Source organism: Myzus persicae, unplaced genomic scaffold (genome assembly GCF_001856785.1).
Source record: "Myzus persicae strain clone G006 unplaced genomic scaffold, MPER_G0061.0, whole genome shotgun sequence".
NCBI lineage: Eukaryota > Metazoa > Arthropoda > Insecta > Hemiptera > Aphididae > Myzus > Myzus persicae.
Window position 1 is genome coordinate 45,900 of NW_019104063.1, and position 18,620 is coordinate 64,519.

At 28.6% G+C, this 18,620-nt stretch overlaps 3 protein-coding genes across 8 annotated transcripts; 2 read left to right on the top strand and 1 right to left on the bottom strand.

The window, feature by feature from the left end:
• Positions 1 to 241: 241 nt before the first annotated feature.
• On the top strand, positions 242 to 2,843 carry LOC111038243 (GPN-loop GTPase 1). 2 transcript variants are annotated; one of them, XM_022321270.1, is made up of 5 exons: positions 242 to 674; positions 751 to 1,121; positions 1,863 to 2,092; positions 2,150 to 2,386; positions 2,648 to 2,843. In XM_022321270.1, coding segments are annotated over exons 1-5 (1,065 nt in total). In that variant the 5' UTR covers positions 242 to 448; the 3' UTR covers positions 2,649 to 2,843. The 2 variants fall into 2 exon arrangements, with proteins under 2 accessions (XP_022176962.1, XP_022176961.1); XM_022321269.1 differs by having other exon boundaries at positions 243 to 674; positions 2,652 to 2,843.
• Positions 2,844 to 3,104: 261 nt separating this feature from the next.
• Positions 3,105 to 10,132, bottom strand: LOC111038244 (peroxisome assembly protein 12). 5 transcript variants are annotated; one of them, XR_002604959.1, is made up of 9 exons: positions 8,846 to 9,284; positions 8,676 to 8,784; positions 8,396 to 8,577; positions 7,418 to 7,599; positions 6,357 to 6,504; positions 5,942 to 6,033; positions 4,366 to 4,510; positions 4,184 to 4,269; positions 3,105 to 4,085 (listed from the first exon to the last, which is right to left on the bottom strand). XR_002604959.1 is itself a non-coding variant. In XM_022321271.1 (8 exons), exons 1-7 carry the CDS (start codon positions 8,963 to 8,965, stop codon positions 4,393 to 4,395), a joined length of 951 nt encoding a protein of 316 aa, XP_022176963.1. In that variant the 5' UTR covers positions 8,966 to 9,284; the 3' UTR covers positions 3,105 to 4,269; positions 4,366 to 4,392. The 5 variants fall into 5 exon arrangements, 4 of the variants coding, with proteins under 4 accessions (XP_022176963.1, XP_022176966.1, XP_022176965.1 ...); XM_022321271.1 differs by having other exon boundaries at positions 3,105 to 4,269; XM_022321274.1 differs by lacking the exons at positions 3,105 to 4,085; positions 4,184 to 4,269 and adding an exon at positions 9,869 to 10,132 and having other exon boundaries at positions 4,296 to 4,510; positions 8,846 to 8,983.
• A 1,287-nt stretch (positions 10,133 to 11,419) lies between these two features.
• Positions 11,420 to 16,014, top strand: LOC111038256 (U3 small nucleolar RNA-associated protein 15 homolog). The gene is made up of 9 exons (XM_022321296.1): positions 11,420 to 11,509; positions 11,575 to 11,667; positions 11,729 to 11,913; positions 11,979 to 12,105; positions 12,865 to 13,045; positions 13,147 to 13,364; positions 14,252 to 14,547; positions 14,739 to 14,872; positions 15,666 to 16,014. Exons 1-9 carry the CDS (start codon positions 11,420 to 11,422, stop codon positions 15,872 to 15,874), a joined length of 1,533 nt encoding a protein of 510 aa, XP_022176988.1. The 3' UTR covers positions 15,875 to 16,014.
• The last annotated feature ends 2,606 nt before the right edge of the window (positions 16,015 to 18,620 follow it).

Sequence of the window (18,620 nt, forward strand, 5' to 3'; positions counted from 1 at the left end):
AATAAACATTACATTTACGCACGTTTCGTACTACTATATTGTAAGGTTATAATGGTATATTATATTCTATAAGCAAGTGGTTGCTATAATAATATCACACCTACCATGGTTTATATCTTATCAAACCTTGCACACATATAATTGTCTGTAGCACAGATTTTGCGGAATTTTGTCAATTTAACATTTGTCGTTAAAATAATGATAAAAGATAATAATGCATGATAACTTGTTTACTGTTGATAGTTGATAGTCGTAGTGTCGTACACTGGGACTTGAGTCTGCGAACAGTTGTAATACCGTATGAACGTTTGAAGTCCCGCAGTCAGAGACGTGCGACGTGCGTTCACTATATAAAATCATTTAAGCATTAATGTGTGCGTTATAGGCTGTTATTATTCTAATTTAATTTTCGGATTAAACGAAAGTTTAATAGTATATAATTTTAAATATGGATTGCGACGATGGAACCCCATCCTGTAGCGATGGCATTGAAGATAAGACTGAATATGAGGCTTCAAATTCTCCCGTCTGTCTCATAGTGTTGGGTATGGCTGGCTCAGGAAAAACCACATTTGTTTCAAAACTCAATTCTTACCTTCGGCAATACAAAAGGGCCCCATATTTGATAAATCTCGACCCAGCTTGTAAAAATATGCCATACACACCAAATATAGGTATTATCCTTTATGCAATTTTATTCTATTAAAAAATAATGTGATGTACGTACTTAGTATGTTTTTTTCTTGGTAGATATTAGAGATTCTGTGAAATACAAACAAGTGATGAAGAATTATGGTTTGGGTCCCAATGGCGCGATTGTAACCTCTTTAAATTTATATACCACAAAATTTCATCAGTTAATGGACCTTCTAGTAAAAGTAAATGTTGAAAACAGTCATGATATAGCTGTTATAGACACACCTGGACAAATTGAAGTTTTCACATGGTCAGCATCAGGTCAAATACTTACTGAAAGTCTTGCATCAACATTCCCAACAGTTGTAGTTTATGTTATGGATCTAGAAAGAAGTACTAGTCCAATAACATTTATGTCAAACATGTTATATGCGTGTTCTGTATTATACAAAACTAAACTTCCATTTATTGTAGTTTTAAACAAGGTTTGTTTAAAAATACTTTATTATTTCTTTTTGTTTTTTATTTAATGTAAAAATTACTTCCCTATAGTACATGGAGTATGCTGAGACGCTATAATCTATTTCTTAGACTACTTTAAAAATGTTTAAAAAATATCATCTTAATGATAGAATGTAAAATGTAGCAATAATGACTATATTCTTTTTTTTGTTTTATTATATTTTTTTACTATACCTATAGGGTACAGAAAGCATTAAAACAATAATATTCAAATCTCCACTGAAGTTATACATTATAATTCGAGGTACATCAAACTCAAAAATTTGGTATCGAATCAAGCTTTTTAACCAAAGGACGAATCGAAAAATATAGAGAATTCAAACCGAATATTTCATTCAATATCAAACTGAACCCTGTGTTCTAAACCTTTCATTTAATAAAGAACAAATCAAGCTTTTAAGTTACGTGGCAAACTGAAATATAAAACTTTTTTTTTTTGAAAATTCAGTTTAATTTTTATAAAACTAGGTTTTTAAGCCGAACACCTTAAGTTTGGTTTAAATTTGTATACTTCAAACATTTTGACTTACCTCTAATTATAATTTATAACTTTTTTGTACATTAGTTGAAGTTATCTCATTCTTATAAATAAATAATGGAGATCTAGTTTAAAATATTACTATCAACATTTTAGTAATAAATTGTGATATGAATAACCAAAAATAAAATAATATATTAATTCTTGGACTTATTTGTATATTTAGAGTGATATTGTAGACCCAACTTATGCAATTGAATGGATGCAAGATTTTGAAGCATTTTGTGATGCTGTGGAAAATGAATCATCATATATGTCAAATTTGACTCGTACTATGGCATTAACTTTAGATGAATTTTATAATGAACTTAAATGTGTTCCAGTATCTTCATTTACAGGCCATAATTTTGATGAATTTTTGAAAATGGTTGATGGAGCAGCTGAGGAATTTCAAAGGTAATATTTAATTTGATTTAATTAAAACATTAAAATAATAGTTTTGATATTATTAAGGGAATATCGTGTCGAATGGAATAAACTACGCAAAGAAAAATTACAAACTGAAATTTCTCAACTGAACAAAAAATTGGATGATTTAGCTGTTAGTAGTGGCGAAGGAGAACTTGTACCTTTATTCACCTCACTAAGTGCCGGTCGTGAGATTTCTGATATCTATCTTGCGCCAAATGCTGATGAAATGTCAGGAGACAGTGAAGGAGAAGAAGTGCCTGGTTTTAATGTTAATGATTGGTATTTATTTAACAATATAATATACTAATAGTATAATATTATTTTGGGCCTAAATTTGTTTAAATTTTTTAAATGATATGTATATACATTTTATTGAAATGTTATAATAACAAAGATACCAAAATGTTGATCCCAGTAAGATTTTCCAATCTATGATTACTCTTTCGTGTCTAAGAAAAAATCAAACATTTTTGACGGTTTATTTTTAGTATATTATAAAAATGCTAAGTGATATATTAACTATTCTTTACTAATTTTCAGATTGAACATGTTAAAAAGTTCCTTTTGAAAAACAACTAATTATGTGGATAAAATGTCAACATCTGAATAATAAAATATTATCTATACGTGGATGTATTATTAAAGTAATATTTATAAATCTAATTATTTAGAATGACAAATGAAAATCATGTATTTGTTAATAAAAGTGATAAGATACATTATTAATACAATAAAAGTTTTTATTTTTCATTAAAAAATAAGCTTCATTATAGTGTATTACATTTAATGTTAGCATTGAAATGTATCTAAGCTTAGTTTAGGCAGTGTTGGGTAAATTACTTTTGAAAAGTATTAAAATTATGTTACTCATAACATTAAATATTTTTATTTAAATGGCATTCGTGTTATAATTATTTTAATTTATTTATTATATTAAGATTCTAACATAAAATTATTATATCACAATAACTGTAAAAATTGACAAAGTGCAAAGAAAAAAGCAGGTAAAGCTCACACTATATTTTTAGACCTGTCTGTAGTATTAAGTTAAGGATATGTTTAGTTATTATAATTATTTTACTGGCTGAAAGAGCATTAATAAGAGAGAAATTGACACCAAAAGTGGAAAAAATGGTCTTTAATTGAAATTTATGGCTGGATAGTGATGGACAATTGAGAAACGAATATTAAAACTGTGCCCCACCACAGTTGAATAGGGAACAATACAAGCTATTATTAAGTTCCAATTTGAATGAGTGGTGTGGTAATAGATCTATTATGAGTTTATAGATCTAGGGATATGGTAGTAGGTTAGGGACTGATTGTTAGAGGTTGAAAACAAGGTTGAGATGTTTTTAAGGGATTATTCAAATCCAGCTTCCACAGTTTATGTATAAATTAATTTGCGGAGTAGAGCAGCGATCACCAACCTTTTGGACCTTGTAGACCACTTAAACTATATTCTAAATTCTACGGAACACGCATAGCTTTTTACATAAATACCGTTCCACTACTAATAAATTCTACAACAAATTAATATAAAATAAATACATACCTAAAATAATAAAAAAATGTTTTATTTTTATTTATTTTGTGCTATTTTTGGCTCCAATGTAGTCACTACAAGTAGTAGAGCTTTACTTAATTCTAGATGATTTTTAGCTATTTTTCTGCGGACCACCGGTTGGCGACCGCTGGTGTAGAGAGATTAATTCAGTATAAGAGCTCCACAGTGGATGGTGGTGAAGCCAGTACAGTAGTATATGTACTATATTGTGATGTAGGTACATTGTTAATGACTTAATATTATGTGTGAACAAAATGTATAAGTATAATTATTAGGATCTTAAATAATATTATTCTTAATATAACTAATTGATTAATCGATTATAAATTTTTCTTAAACATCCTAGTCCCATGGTTTTGTCATACATTCATAACTTACTTTAATAAGGTGAAAAAATAACACATTAGAAACCTAGAAAGACCAAGACACACTAGAAATTACTTTTTAAAAGTAAATTTAAATTTGAATATAATATAATGAAATTACTAGTACAGCAATATGTCACTTACATTATGTACCATCCAACACTAAGTTTAGGTTGGTTTAGGTTTGAATAATTTGGTATGAAAATACATAAAATAGTTTGACGCCTACTCTATATTGCAGTTAAAAACATCAAAATATTAATATGTATATTTATTTGACAAACAAAACAAATTTCAAATAAGATATTCAATAATAAACCAATTACCATTTGCATAGAGTTTTAATGCAATGTTTAATTATCAGTGTAAATTCTTATCATATCCTGCATTGATGCTGGTAATTTAGTGACTGGACATGTAGAATTTACTCCCACAAGATGTTTGTGTAAGCACTTGTAACAGTATACAAACCTAAGCACAAAAATGTTAAAAGTAAGACAAAAATCATGAAGCAACATTCAAAATAATTGAAAAATAGTTCAGTCAATTAGATTTTTTTAGTGTACAAATAAATATTAACAATAATTATAAATACCAATTTAAACTATTGAGCAGCAGTGACACAACATGTGTTGGTAGTACAAAAATTCAATAAATTAATATTTATTACTAATCTAATATTACTTTATATTATGTCTTATGTGGTTAACAGCTACTAAATATACTGTAAATGTGCCTAAATTATTATTGATTAAAAGGTGGGCAATATCAATCTGATGCACGTTATGTGTCATGTAGGTCAATTTAATAAACGTGATACTTTCAATTCAATACAATGAAATCAATAATTATTGTTAAAGAAAATAAGATATTCTGTCATTAGTCACAAATAATACTTTTGAACCACAGTAAAATATCTAAAATTGTTATTCTTTGTTCAAACATCTATTTTTGTCCAAATTTGAACTGCTACTTCTATTAAATCATTCAAGCTTTTTGATCAAGCGACAAATATTTTATTGATATTTACAGAAAAAAATAAAAATGAAAAATTTGTTACGCAAATAGCTCAAAAAGAGTCAACATATTTAAAATATGATGTATAGTAAATGCTAACATAATCATTTGGTAAAAATGTCAAATTTCAAGTATCTATTTACAGTTATTTGTATTTAAATAACAACAAAATAAGAAAATTGTTAAATTACCAGTGGAATATCCCATGTTGTAAACCAGCAGTTCCCAGCCTTTTTAGTTGTGCACACCACCAATTTAGTAAAAAAAATCTCTGAGGCCTACTTATATACGTGAGCATATACGGTAGTTAAAATAATATAATAATATTATATGGTTCACGGCCCAGTACCAAGCTGCTAGCGGCCCATGGGTTGGGAACCGCTGTTGTAAACATTTTAACTTCTAACACTCACAAAAAATTAATTTAACTCCCCACATAACTTTTTAATTTATTAATAGTGGAATAATTTCCTTACATTATATTAAAATTTCAAATCTTAAACATAAAAAAAACTGTTCATTTTGTTGAATTTGTTTTACTTTTGACCCTCCAAAGTACCAACTAGATTCACTCTCCTACCAGAAAAGCTGGTGTAGTAGAAAATAAGCATTTTTACTGTACTAAAAGATAATGAGTGATGACACCAAAAAAAAAAAAATACCATTGTAAAATAAATACATTGCTCCGATCAGAGCCTAATGTGTATTGAAATTATTTTGAAAAGTTTTATTTTTAGCCATAAGTGGTACGTGATCAATTCATAATAAACATGAGTGGTACATCAAAAAAATGTTAGAGAATCCCAGCTAAATTATAGAACCTATCATTTTTTCTATTATACTTTATTAAAATATATTTAAATAAATAAAACTACAATAGCATACCCTGATACAGTAAGTGCGGTCGGCATTTTTCTTTCATTTTCACATATAGGACACTTATTAGTGGTTTTGACGGAAATATATGTATCATTTTTCTGTAATTTTTGATATAATATTATTTTTACTAATTCAACATCAAGTATAGATTTTAAAAAGTCTATGATGTACATCCATGATATGAATAACATAATAATGTGGTAAGATAATCTTATAAGTTATGACGATCAAATTGTTTGAGTTTTAGTAGGTTACATGCATGCCGCAAGTCAATATAATTGTATCGATAATATGGGTAGGTAAGAAACGTAATAAAGTATAACTTGAACCAAAACCAGAACTGGACTTTTACAATTATTCCATACTACCGTGTTATTTATATCATGAGTACAGCAATACATTAGATCATTGTAAAAAATACCTTTGGAGGATTAGGTATTGGGTAGGCAATAAATTTTGATTGTAAATTTTCAGAGTGCCACCAATTCAAAAACTGCATAAAAAATGCACCTAACTCCAAGGAATGAGATAATCCATACAATACATAATTTTTAATAGATTCTTTGATACTGAAAAATGGTAAAATTATTATTGAAATATATATAATATACGAAATATAAAAAAATAAAAATAATATATAAAATATACAAAATATAAGTAAATAAAAATAATTGTAAGATGTTAATATACCCTCTCTCATATATTTGGGAAGTAATATGTTGCTTGTGGTTAAAGAGTGCTAAGTATTACATTATTGAGTGTGTAACTTTCTTAAACAACTAAACAACCACCTAACTTGTTTTTTGCTAAGGTTAAAATCAGTATTTTAGAAAAAATTTTGTTCATGAAAGCATGTTCATATTTGATGAACGATTGGCGAACATCAATTGTTTTTTTAAAATTGAAAGTGAACAAAGTTTATATTTTAATGAAGTTGAACAATTTTAAAGACACTCGATTAAAATGCCATTTAATAAATATTTGTTTCAAATATATTGATTAATTATATTATAGAATAATATTTTCTTATTTTTTTTTTTTTATTAGCTGCTGGTATAAAACCATTTTAGCTCAACAATTACTATCTTAAGGATTTACAACTTATATATACATCTAAATATTTTCTTATTATAATTCTTGTTTTAAAAAAATTAAATAAGCAACCTAGAAACGCATTCATTTTTTATTTTTTCATTGAATGTGAACGAGTTTCTTTTTTAAGGAATGCATGTAAAAGTTAATGAATTCATTTTTTAAGTGAACATTGGTCAAAATAATAATGGAAAAGCAATTCTTCAGACTGTACATAATCATAAGAAACAAAATCTGATAACAAAAATCATTTAATTGAGAGGTTGGGTCTGACAGACCTAAACAAAAATCAGTAGTGGCTTAAAGTTATACTTCTTATATGAGACTAAGTATAGAAACTAATTTTTATTTGTCGTACCTATCAAAATATTTAATACTCATTTAATTTACCTTAATTGAGCAAACGATTCATTATTTGAAGATTCAATATTCTTATAAGTTAATGCCAATCCTGCCATAGTTAATAAAGGAGAATGTGATTGACTGGACCCATTGATATATTTTATATAGTATGTTAAACGTAATGCTTCCCAACATGTATGAACAATTTTATTTAATGTTATGAATACTTTCTAAAAATAAAAATAAATAAATTAGTGTACAGTAAAAATTATTCAATAAACTATCACATACTTTTAAAATATATTAAATTAATTTTTGTAATGGTTTCAATTTTATTAAAGCATTAAGAGGACACAACATGCTTTTGATGCCTCCGTTATTAGCTTTGAAAGCTTAAAAATTAAGAGTGAATCCCCTTATGAAACTTGATGGTAAAAACATTATGTCTGTATTTGCATGTGGGTTTTTTACAATAGTTCAATTTTTTAGAGATTTGGGTCTGTAATATAGCATAATTTAAAAATTCCCATAACTCACTTAAAAACTTAATTATAGTAAAAAAACCTTCATGTTAACACAGATAATGTTCTTACGATCAAGTTTCATAAGAGGTCAATTTACTATAATTTTAAAAAAAAACAAAGCTAAATGTGATCAGCTGAGTGTACATTTGGTTTGTTAGCATTTGTAAGATGGAGACAACAAATGTCTGTGTAGCGTCCTCTTAACATTTCCAGAATTGTAATAAATATTAAAAATATTATTATTAGAATTATGAAACTTTGTTAGTAATGTGGAATTAAAAAGTTAAAATATATATTACATTTTAACAGGATACATTAAACATGTTATGTTATCTAATATTTACATTATTTATATTTATTTTAAATATTTACATGATTAAAATAACAATCTATATTCTATTCAAATTTAGAATCACAATAAGATGACCAGTTTTTATGTGGCAGTTAGACAAGATTAATAATTCAATTAAATTAGTTTTACAAATATATAATATTTGATTACATGCTTCAGTTGCAGTTTATACTTCATTTGTAATTTATCAATATAAATATCACATTTGTTTCGTAGATAAGGTACACAAGCCACTAAAGCTAAGCCCAAATACAACTGATTATTGTCAGGTTTAGAATTGGTTATACTAGAAACTCTGGTTAAATCATAAAAGTTTTCAGAGAATGTTCCTCCTAAAACACAAAGAAACAGTATTTTGATCTATAACCAAAGAATAATAATATTATGTTACCTTAAAATATAGATTACCAGATACATAGGATTTTCTTACCATATTTCTTCAAATATTGATACTGACATAAAGTATTTAGTGCTAGGAAAACTTCATCGAAATATTTGTTTAGCCATTCTAATTGCCCAGGATTTTTATTAGTAATATACTATATAAATATTAAAATAAAATATGATTATACAATTATTTCAGATATCAATAGAACTCACATGAACAATTTTTTTTAATGCTGGATAAATTGTTGAAGATAGATTTTCTTGAGCGATTACTTCAAAAATTGATGGACGATTTATAATAGTTGTTGTATGATGAGCTGCTTTCTCAGCCATTACAAATCTATTTAACAGCTTAATAATTTTCCCAAAAAACTTTGTTGATCAATAATGATTAATCATTGTAATAATCAATTTTTAAAGTACCTATTCTATGACTGAAATAATAATATTCTTAATAAATAATAATCAATTTAAAGATTTACTAATGGATACCAGAACACTAGAGTTTAAATCTAAAAATCTATTTTCAATTATTATAACTGCTAAGTAATACTTGTTAACTCAAATCACCAAACAGAAATAAACTGCTTAAAAGTTAAAAGTTAAATTTCTTCTACACAAAAATATTAAAATATTATCATAGTATATTAATACATTTTGAAATACACTATATTATAATACTTAGCATATAATACTTATGAACATATTATATAATACATACAGTTCATCAATATTCACATTATTATTCATAATAAGTAATAACACAGAATAATAATACCCACAGAATATTATGGATGTGATAATAAGGCCATTTTGTGATATGGCCATAGACAATACACAGATTTCTAAATAGTATACACTAGCGGTTCCCAACAGTGTTGAGAGAAATTTATAGTCTGCTGGGGGGTGGGGGGGATATAGTGATGATGGATTTACGAAAATAATTATGTTATTTTACAATGTGTAAAATTGAAAACACCATAGGTATTTGTTTTCAAATTATCGAGCATCGATAACAAATAACAATTATATATTAGGTATTTAGGACCGAGATATTATTTATACTTTATGTTAATATTTTTTACTATTGTACAAATCCCTTCTCAAACCTATATGGACCTACGGCATACAACTTTAGGGCTATGCCAAAATCTCAAATCTTAAAAAAATTCAAACTTTTCAAAATATTACACTTAGAAAAATTACAAACTCTCCCCCTTACATATCAAATCTCACCTTCCTCAATGATCTCCGTCTAAAAACTGTCTAAGAAGAAGCAAAACACTTCTATAAGCGTCTTCATGATCGTCTCATATCCCACACAAATCCATTAATCCGTGCATTAGCGTCAAACGAAATTCCTGGTAATTCTCATCGACGACTAAAAAGAAAATGGTGCAGAGATCTCCTTAACTAAAAAAAAAAAAAAATAAGTCAATAGGAAGTGTCACTACTGGGTGGCTTCTTCCAACAACTCATTCACGTCTTTGTAAATTAGCCCATATTCTTATTGTGTCTCTGGGTACAGATGGTATATTTCTTATAAAAAAAAAATGTTAATATTTTTGTTTTTATATTCAATATTTTTTTCCTATATTTAATATTATTACTTAGTAAGTTGATTTACAATACATTTTTAAAATGATGAAAATAATAAAAGTAACTCGTTGTATATTATACAATATACAGTTAATTTGTATGTTTTATTTGTACGGCACACAAAAAAAATTCTCCTAAACTCTAATTTAAGGGAGGCGGGAATGAGATTTTAGTAAATTTACAAGGGGAGTGTAGAATGAAAAATGTTGGAAGCCACTGGTATACACAGATATCTAGACTATACTATGATCTGTGCTATTATATTATAAACCTAAATTAATTTGGTTTCAAATAGTCATCTTATTTTTATTCATCCTAGTTTTCATAAGACTTATGTGACTTATTGTTTTTCGTTCTTTAACAACTTTTTTAGCATTAATGAATTTAAATCTACACTTCTGAAAAGTACAAACTATACTTGCACTTAAATTTTACAATAAGAGATTAAATAAAATAATAATTAGGTAGATGGGTACAAGGAAAGTGATATATTTTTTGACTAAATGATAAGGTTTCTATACAGCCGTCAACTATAACTTTGCATGAAAGCCTTAGTTTGCAGCTCATCCATGTTTCTGAAAATGTGTAAGGTAAACATTTTAAGCCTCCCTACGGATGTGACCAATTTTATTATCCGCCTATGACACCCAAATATACCGCGATGTATTTAAGAGACACCAATTTGTACCTATACAGGAATACGGCGAATACAGAATACAAAACTATATATTTAACGTCGTATCTAAAAAATATCAACACAATTGAAGGATTTTCATTTTTGCACATCATAATATATATTATACTATTATTGGTCATTTCACATGACTGAATAAATTAATAATAAATGTTCAGTCACATTTCATATCAGAAAATAATTTTCTTCTTTCTTTCTTTCTATCACAGCCCACAGGACAATAATCATGCCTACAAAAAAACATGTAATTACAACATTTATTGGCTACACTGACATTACAATGAGATATATTTTAAGGTTATAATTCATACTGACATTAATTTAATTTTGATAGTAAATATGCAATAGGTGCCTTAAATTGAATTTTCAAAATTTTAGTGTACGTTGTCTTATTATTTACTATTGTTCTGTGCTATTATTTAGCCATGCTCAAAATATAATAATTATATAAATAGTTTAATAGCATGAAAGTAGGTATATACTATTGAAAAATAATGTCTTCATTTAAAAAATCATTTGTTAAACCGTTTGCTCGTCCTAGTGAGTTGTATACTGTCGAAGACTCTTATTGGAAAAAACTTACTGTAAGTACTTATCTATTAAATATTTGAACGTGTTCTTGTGTTTTATTGATTTTAATTTTGTTTAGAGTCCTGTATTGGTCAAAGAATTTGGTCCCATTGACTATGTACATTTTTCACGCCGTGCACCCTATCATTTTGCAATTTCATGTTCTGCTCGGGTCAGTACTTCTTTCAATAAGTTATCTAAGTTAATATTTAAGTATCATCGTTTATTTTTAGGTCCAAGTATATAATCCCGTTACAAAAGTAGTAACTAAAAATCTCAATAAATTTAAAGAAGCTGCTTATGGTGCAACATTTCGTTCAGATGGTCAGTTATTATGTGCTGGTGGCGAGGAATCTGTTGTGAGATTATTTGAAGTTAATACAAAGTCTATGTTAAGACAGTTTAGAGGGCATAAAGCGTTAGTATATTTTATCATTCTAACATTTTCTTCTTAATTTTTAAAGTTTGATTTTGTTGGTTTAGTGCTGTTCACCGTACATATTTCACAAGAGATGGACATCACATTGCAAGCTTTTCAGATGACAAAACTGTTTCTTTATGGGATATAAGTAGTCAACAAATAAGTGGACATTATGAAGGATATCATAAGGTAATCATTTCATTTGTTTTTTAATATTTAGAATTAAAAAAATTAAGTTTATGTGGTACTTTTGGGTTAATATGACTACCAACCATAGTACCTATATATATAGACCCAATGTGGTTACTCGGACAATTGGTACAAAAATATCTCTCAATTTGCTATATAAAACCACTATGAGTAAGTTTCAGAGTAACTTGACCTTACCTCAAAACCTACCCAATGTGGTTTTAAATAACAAGTAGAGAGTTGTTTTTGATTTTAATTGTCGGAGATATCGAACACGCTGGGTGTTATGCACTATGTCGGTAGTCACTATAACCAAATACTTTAGAATCATTTGTCTAAAAACTATGCTACGCATACATCAGAATTATACTAAGGTTTAATAAACCTACTGTACAGAAGCAAATAGCAAACCACTGAATTTAATCTTCACTAATTACAGAGTAGTATATTCATAATTAAATTCCTTGTTACCGTCATTATTGATTTATCTTAAGAGTTTTATTCCCTTTTGAACTTTTGTTGTAATATTAAAACAAGATTAAGTGCATCAATGTAGGTGAATTATTGTATAATTAAATCATGGACATTTTAATAGACATGGGATATCAAGTTAACTAAAAATAAATAAATAAAAATTATATTTGATGCAGTAAACAATTTACTATAATAAAAATAAAATTTTAAATAATTTCTATATAAGATCAATGTAAAAGGTTTGTCATAATATTGTTACTAAAATGTAATTGTATTTTTCTTTAGGACTATATCAGAGCAGGCTGTGTTTCTCCAGTTTCTGAAAATGTAGTTGTTTCTGGTGGCTATGACAAACAAATAAATATGTTCGATTCAAGAACTAAATCAGTAACTATGTCAGTTGACCACGAGTCACCTGTAGAAAGCTTAATATTTTTACCTTCTGGCAGTTTACTTATATCTGCTGGTAATATACATTTTTTTTATTTACCTTTAAAATTAGTTATAAATTGGAAGTTGTAAATAAAGTTTTATTTATTTTAACATTTACTATCAATTGTGTTTTAGGTGGTACTGAGGTTCGTATATGGGATGTTTTAGCTGGTAAATTGTTGGCTAAACTCACTCAAAACCATAAGACTGTAACTGCATTATGCTTGGCTAAGCAAGGTACAGCCATCGTAACTGCCTCACTGGACAAACATGTTAAGATTTACAATGTATCAACATTCCAACTGTCACATGATATTACGTATCCAAGTCCAGTACTTAGTATTGATATAAGTGTTAGTATCTTATCTTTCAAAATAGAATATGAATTAAATTTGACTTTTCTACTACACTTTATCCAAGGTTGAGTCTAAAAGTAATTTTTTTTGCAACTAATGAAATTTATCTGACTCAGGGATCCTCAATTTTTTTTTATTGAATAGACAAATTTTTATAATTTCTCAAGTACTATTTAATTAGTAGAAGGTTTTTTCCTAAACATAGAAGTTCCATAAAAAAGTTGATCAATTTATTGTGAAATGTAAACTTTTATCCGATTTCCAGTTCCAAAAAAGAAAATGCAATCTGCATAACTTTTCCAGTGATTCAACTTTGACATTTAGCTTTTCTAGCAGAATGCTAAGATGAGCATGGTAAGACAAGAGTGAGACACTTATAGTTGCTACCGGCAATGACAACATTTTGACAATTACTGATAATTGATTTTCGTATCAAAATGTTCCCATTGTCACTAAAATCAATCATGCAGTTTGACAATACTAAATTATTATTTTATTTTATCATTATATTTTTATAAATCTAACCATTCAGATTCCTAAATTGGCTGTTAGAAATGTTTGTTTTTTGATAGTAAATATAAGTTTAGTTAAATTGATTCATATTTATTGATATTGAATTTCTGTCTTTTAGGTAAGTTGAATTCTTAATTAATGTAGATCTTTGATCAAAAACGAAACAATATTTCTATTAAATCTATTAGGTATGTGTTATAATTATTAATTGATTCAATCATATTTCTATATGTGTACAATTCCTCATATATTTGCCCGGCTCAACATTTCCTTTTCGTAAATAATAAAACTGATATCTTTCATGTGTCTATGAAAATCAATTTAATAATTAGTTGAAAAAATGTTATTCTAATTTTGTGTATATATTTTAGAGAGATGACAAAACAATTGTAGCCGGAACTGTGGATGGAATTGTGAACATAACAAAACGTGACACATCAGTGAAACAAAACAATGAAAGTAAAAAGAGGCAAGCTAGAGCTGCAGCAATTGTCCAATCTGATGGTATTGATATGAGTGTCCCAATAATGCAACCTGATCAGATGAGCAAGTTTGATACTGCTCTAAGGAAATTTAATTATAGCCAAGCATTAGATTTAGTCTTGGTTCATGCGGTTGCATTCAAGAAACCCCATATAACAGTTTATGTATTTGATGAATTATGCAGGTAAATATTTAAATTTATAATTTATAGTTTATTCACTGTTTATATGAAGTATTAGTATTTGTTAATTGTATACATTGTTTATTTTGAAAAGCTCTTCTTGAATTTATATTTTATATTGAACAATTCACTTTTTAAATTAATTATGTTGTGAGTATGAATTAATAATTATTATATTTTTATTAAATGTTTAGGAGAAATGGATTAGTGCAAGCAATATCTGGTAGAAATTCAAAACAATTAGCATTTTTATTGAATTTTATTGTTCGGTATATTGGAGTTAGAAAGTTATCTAAAACATTGACACACGTTGCTTCAACAGTTATTGGTGAGTGTATTATTTATGTTTTGTTAATATATATATACTATATACATATCAAATATATGATTAGACATAATTAGAAAGACACATTAATAAAAATCAGGGGGACGGAGTGGCCGAGTGAATAATGCGTCGGTTGCAACGTGCACCGTCACCGGTTCAAACCTCGGTCACGGGCGGCACTTCTCTCCGAGCAGTCACGGTGTCTGGAGAGAGAGGCCGCCATCCCCCAACCGGGCATGGCAGAAACCTACGGGTGCCCACTAGAAATTCTGCCAAAACAAACACACACATGTTCAATAACCCTACAGTACCACAACCTAGGGCTGGGGGTATTCAAAATTTTGATACCGGTATCCGGTATTTGTTACTACCGATATTTACGGTATTACCGGTTAAAAGTTATTTTTTGGTAATTACCGGATACCGGTATTTATCGGTTTACCGAAAATACCGCCAGCCCTACCACAACCTACAGTCCCAAAAACCTTACAGTACCACAACCTACAGCTAATGGCCTCAGTTGCCAAAGCATAATTAAAAAAAAAATCATCAGTGGTTAGGTTAGAATAGTGAAAACCTTAAAATAAATATTTTTTTAAGTCTGCTCAGGATCGTTTTTCGTATACAGTGGTTTTATATCATGGAATTTAAATTTAACACATTCATTATAATGACCCTCACTACACCTAATGTAAAGCAAAGCCTGTACTTGCTCACTCTTTTCCTACTATATTTATTTAACTTTATAAACAATTTTAAAAATGTATTCATGTAAATTATTATTGTTATGTTACAGATTGTTATTGGGATTCATTTGACACTTGCACTCTTGAAGTTCGTGCACTGCTAACAAAATTACATACTGTTGTTGAAAATGAAATATTACTAACTAAAAGATTATTAGCTATTGATGGGTTAGTTAAAATGTTACTTATTAGTTCTGAAGTGTTACCTGATACTACCCAGACTACAAAAATTGATAATAAAATTGTTGTTAAAAATTAACTAAAAGTGGTTTTTATTTGTATTTTAATTTTTAATTTATGAACAATTCTTGAGATTTTTAACTTTGTATTTTAATGTTGATGAAACTATATAAATATAGCTGATTTTACTCCAGACAAATGTACACACCAACATACCATTTGTAATTCTAATGTTGTTTTTGCTTAACTTTATAAAGTACTTTCATACAACTGAAAGAAATGGTAGATTTTTGATTCATCTATTTTACTTTAATGGACGGTATCTACATTCCTAGATACCATTACGGTATCTGTATTATGATACATTTTCAGCCCACAATTGAGTATACCCTAAAGCTTTTTCATTAAAAAATATTCAATAAATTAAAAAGATACTTTGAAATATTAACATTACCGTTACATTTCTTTCTATCAAAACTTTGTATAAGACTGGGGTCTTCAATCTTTTTTTACGGCGGCCCAATTTGTTATACACTTTGGCATTACAGCCCAGATTTTTTGAACTGATAGATAGGAAATGAAACTAAAGATTTATAATAATTATTTTTAGTAGTTAATGTGTTGTATTTGAAAATATTCTCAAAACATCAATAAATTAGCTTAGCCGTAGGTTGGAGATCCCTGTCCCCTGATTTAAGACAGGTGTTTTCTACAGATCGATTGTCATCGTCTTCACGGCCCAGTATTTTTAGTAGCCGGTTACCTTATTCTATCTTTTTCTGTGTTAAGTTGATATGTGCTAACTGCTAAGTACAGCAACATATCGCGGCAGACCGTCGTCTTCCCTAATCAAAAATTTCCTAAAAACGTGCCTATAAACAGCACATTACATTTGCAAAATCAGCTAGTATAAAGTTCCATTCTGCTTAAACCTGATTATGTGAGTGCTGGGGGAGAGCCGGAGAAGCTCTATGGGCTTCTCGTTGAATGGCACTGGCCACCACCTCTGCAATTTTTTGTCCCCTTATATATTATACAAACAAATTGTAAATTAAGACAACACCAAGAAGCCGAAGTACGTGAAGTAAGCTGAACGATTCGATCATCAATTTCAGAAAGAACATCACTTATTTACCATTGATTAGTCACCTCTCTATATTTTTGGTCTTCGCATTGCAATTTGTCCATATGCTGTTAAACGTTCGAACGTTTTGTTGTTCTTTTGAAGTTTTTAATTCGACGAGCATAGGTTGCCGTTTTCGCGTCGAAAGTTACAGAGTTTCTACTGCCTGCAGTGATTGCCCGAATAGGATAGGTACTCTACGGATCAAGGAGACGCTGTAACTGGCCGAGAAATTGCTAATGAGGGTCGATGAGACTAAGAGAATCCTGGGAGGTTTTTGAGGGCAGCTTGCAGGTTTTGAAAGGTGGTAAGAAAGTTGTGGACAACATCAAGGGAAAGATTTAATGGTTGGGGGGGGGGGCAGTAACTGATTGATCAGAGAGAGGCGGTAGTGGCAATGCGTAGTTATAGCATGTCATCAACTCGGCGAGCTGATATTTTGAACAAAATACTGTGATCCTCACGATGGATTATTTATAACCGCGAATGAAGAATAGCCGATAAAAATGAAATTTAATAGGAAGAACCTAGTAGCAAGAATTTTATCGAGAACCAAATGTTTCTACAGAAACGCTTTATAATTATATATGGAGCAGAAACATGGACATTAAGAAAACAATCTAATTTATTGTGTTGGACTGTTGGAGAAAAAAATTCTAAAGGATGCATGTATACTTTGTTTATATATTATATACATCCTTAACATCCTTTAATTAGAATTAACTTGTTTTGTATTTAATTTATTCGAATTACGGTACAAGTGTAGGTTTGCATGGACGTCTAAAACCACATAAGTAAATACACTTCCACCAAACCAGTTTACGTTGCAACGTTTACATGCATAATTTAAGCTTTAAGCAGACGTTCCCTAATTCGATTTAGTAATCTCATTCGGTTGTTGTAGTGCGAATCGCTTACGTGCATTTTATACCCCCGGAGTTATTTTCAATGTCTTTCAAATGTGAATTATTAACTAAACCGTTTAACTGTTTTAGGTAGGTAAACTGAATTAACAGCCGTTTACGTGTATTTAACTTCAGGAGTTAACTGATTCGAATTGAGTTAAATCAGTTTTAGCTGTGCATGCAACAGTAAAGTAATAAACAATAATTATACTTACACCTCATTTTTTTTCCAAAGCTGTCATTAGCGGACTGTATAACGGCCATGTTGATTTTTTTCCATGTCGTGTAATATATATATATATATATTCAGACAATGTTTATATGGCCTTAATTTACTATTTTACATTAATGTTTATGAATTATTTAGCACCTCTTGGTTACTACCTACTATTACTATTTGTTAATTGATACTATTATTACATTGTTTTATTATTGTCATCCTACTCATACTTAACTACCAAGTACGTAGATACTTTTTTAAATTTTTAACCGAATAAATATATAAAAGTTACCGAATTATCATATAAAGTTAAGCAGAAAGTGTATAAATAATTATTTTGTATTTTGCTAAACGGTTACTCGCTTTACACCCGGCACCCATCCCTTTCCAATCATGAACATAAAATCTGCCTGTCCCAGTGTTTGGCACGTTCCTTATAGAAAGGGATTCGTCTGTTCCTCATTATTTGAAAAAAATCGAGTTCGTTCCTTTGGAAAAAAAAAAAACGAGTTCCTTGTTAGTTGTTTAGTTCCTAATAGAACAAAAAAATAGGTGGGTAAAAATAATTTATGCAATT

What these genes read in the sequence shown, in the direction of transcription:
- LOC111038243 (XM_022321270.1), top strand. Translation starts at nt 449, where the DNA reads ATGGATTGCGACGATGGAACCCCATCCTGTAGCGATGGCATTGAAGAT. An exon ending in TTATTGTAGTTTTAAACAAG is followed by an intron (nt 1,122 to 1,862) that starts GTTTGTTTAAAA and finishes TTGTATATTTAG; the next exon opens with AGTGATATTGTAGACCCAAC. An exon ending in GCAGCTGAGGAATTTCAAAG is followed by an intron (nt 2,093 to 2,149) that starts GTAATATTTAAT and finishes GATATTATTAAG; the next exon opens with GGAATATCGTGTCGAATGGA.
- LOC111038244 (XM_022321271.1), bottom strand. Translation starts at nt 8,965, where the DNA reads ATGGCTGAGAAAGCAGCTCATCATACAACAACTATTATAAATCGTCCA. An exon ending in TCAATATTTGAAGAAATATG is followed by an intron (nt 8,578 to 8,675) that starts GTAAGAAAATCC and finishes TTTGTGTTTTAG; the next exon opens with GAGGAACATTCTCTGAAAAC. An exon ending in ATAAACTGCAACTGAAGCAT is followed by an intron (nt 7,600 to 8,395) that starts GTAATCAAATAT and finishes TTTTATTTTTAG; the next exon opens with AAAGTATTCATAACATTAAA.
- LOC111038256 (XM_022321296.1), top strand. Translation starts at nt 11,420, where the DNA reads ATGTCTTCATTTAAAAAATCATTTGTTAAACCGTTTGCTCGTCCTAGT. An exon ending in CAGTTTAGAGGGCATAAAGC is followed by an intron (nt 11,914 to 11,978) that starts GTTAGTATATTT and finishes TTGTTGGTTTAG; the next exon opens with TGCTGTTCACCGTACATATT. An exon ending in GTATTTGATGAATTATGCAG is followed by an intron (nt 14,548 to 14,738) that starts GTAAATATTTAA and finishes TTAAATGTTTAG; the next exon opens with GAGAAATGGATTAGTGCAAG.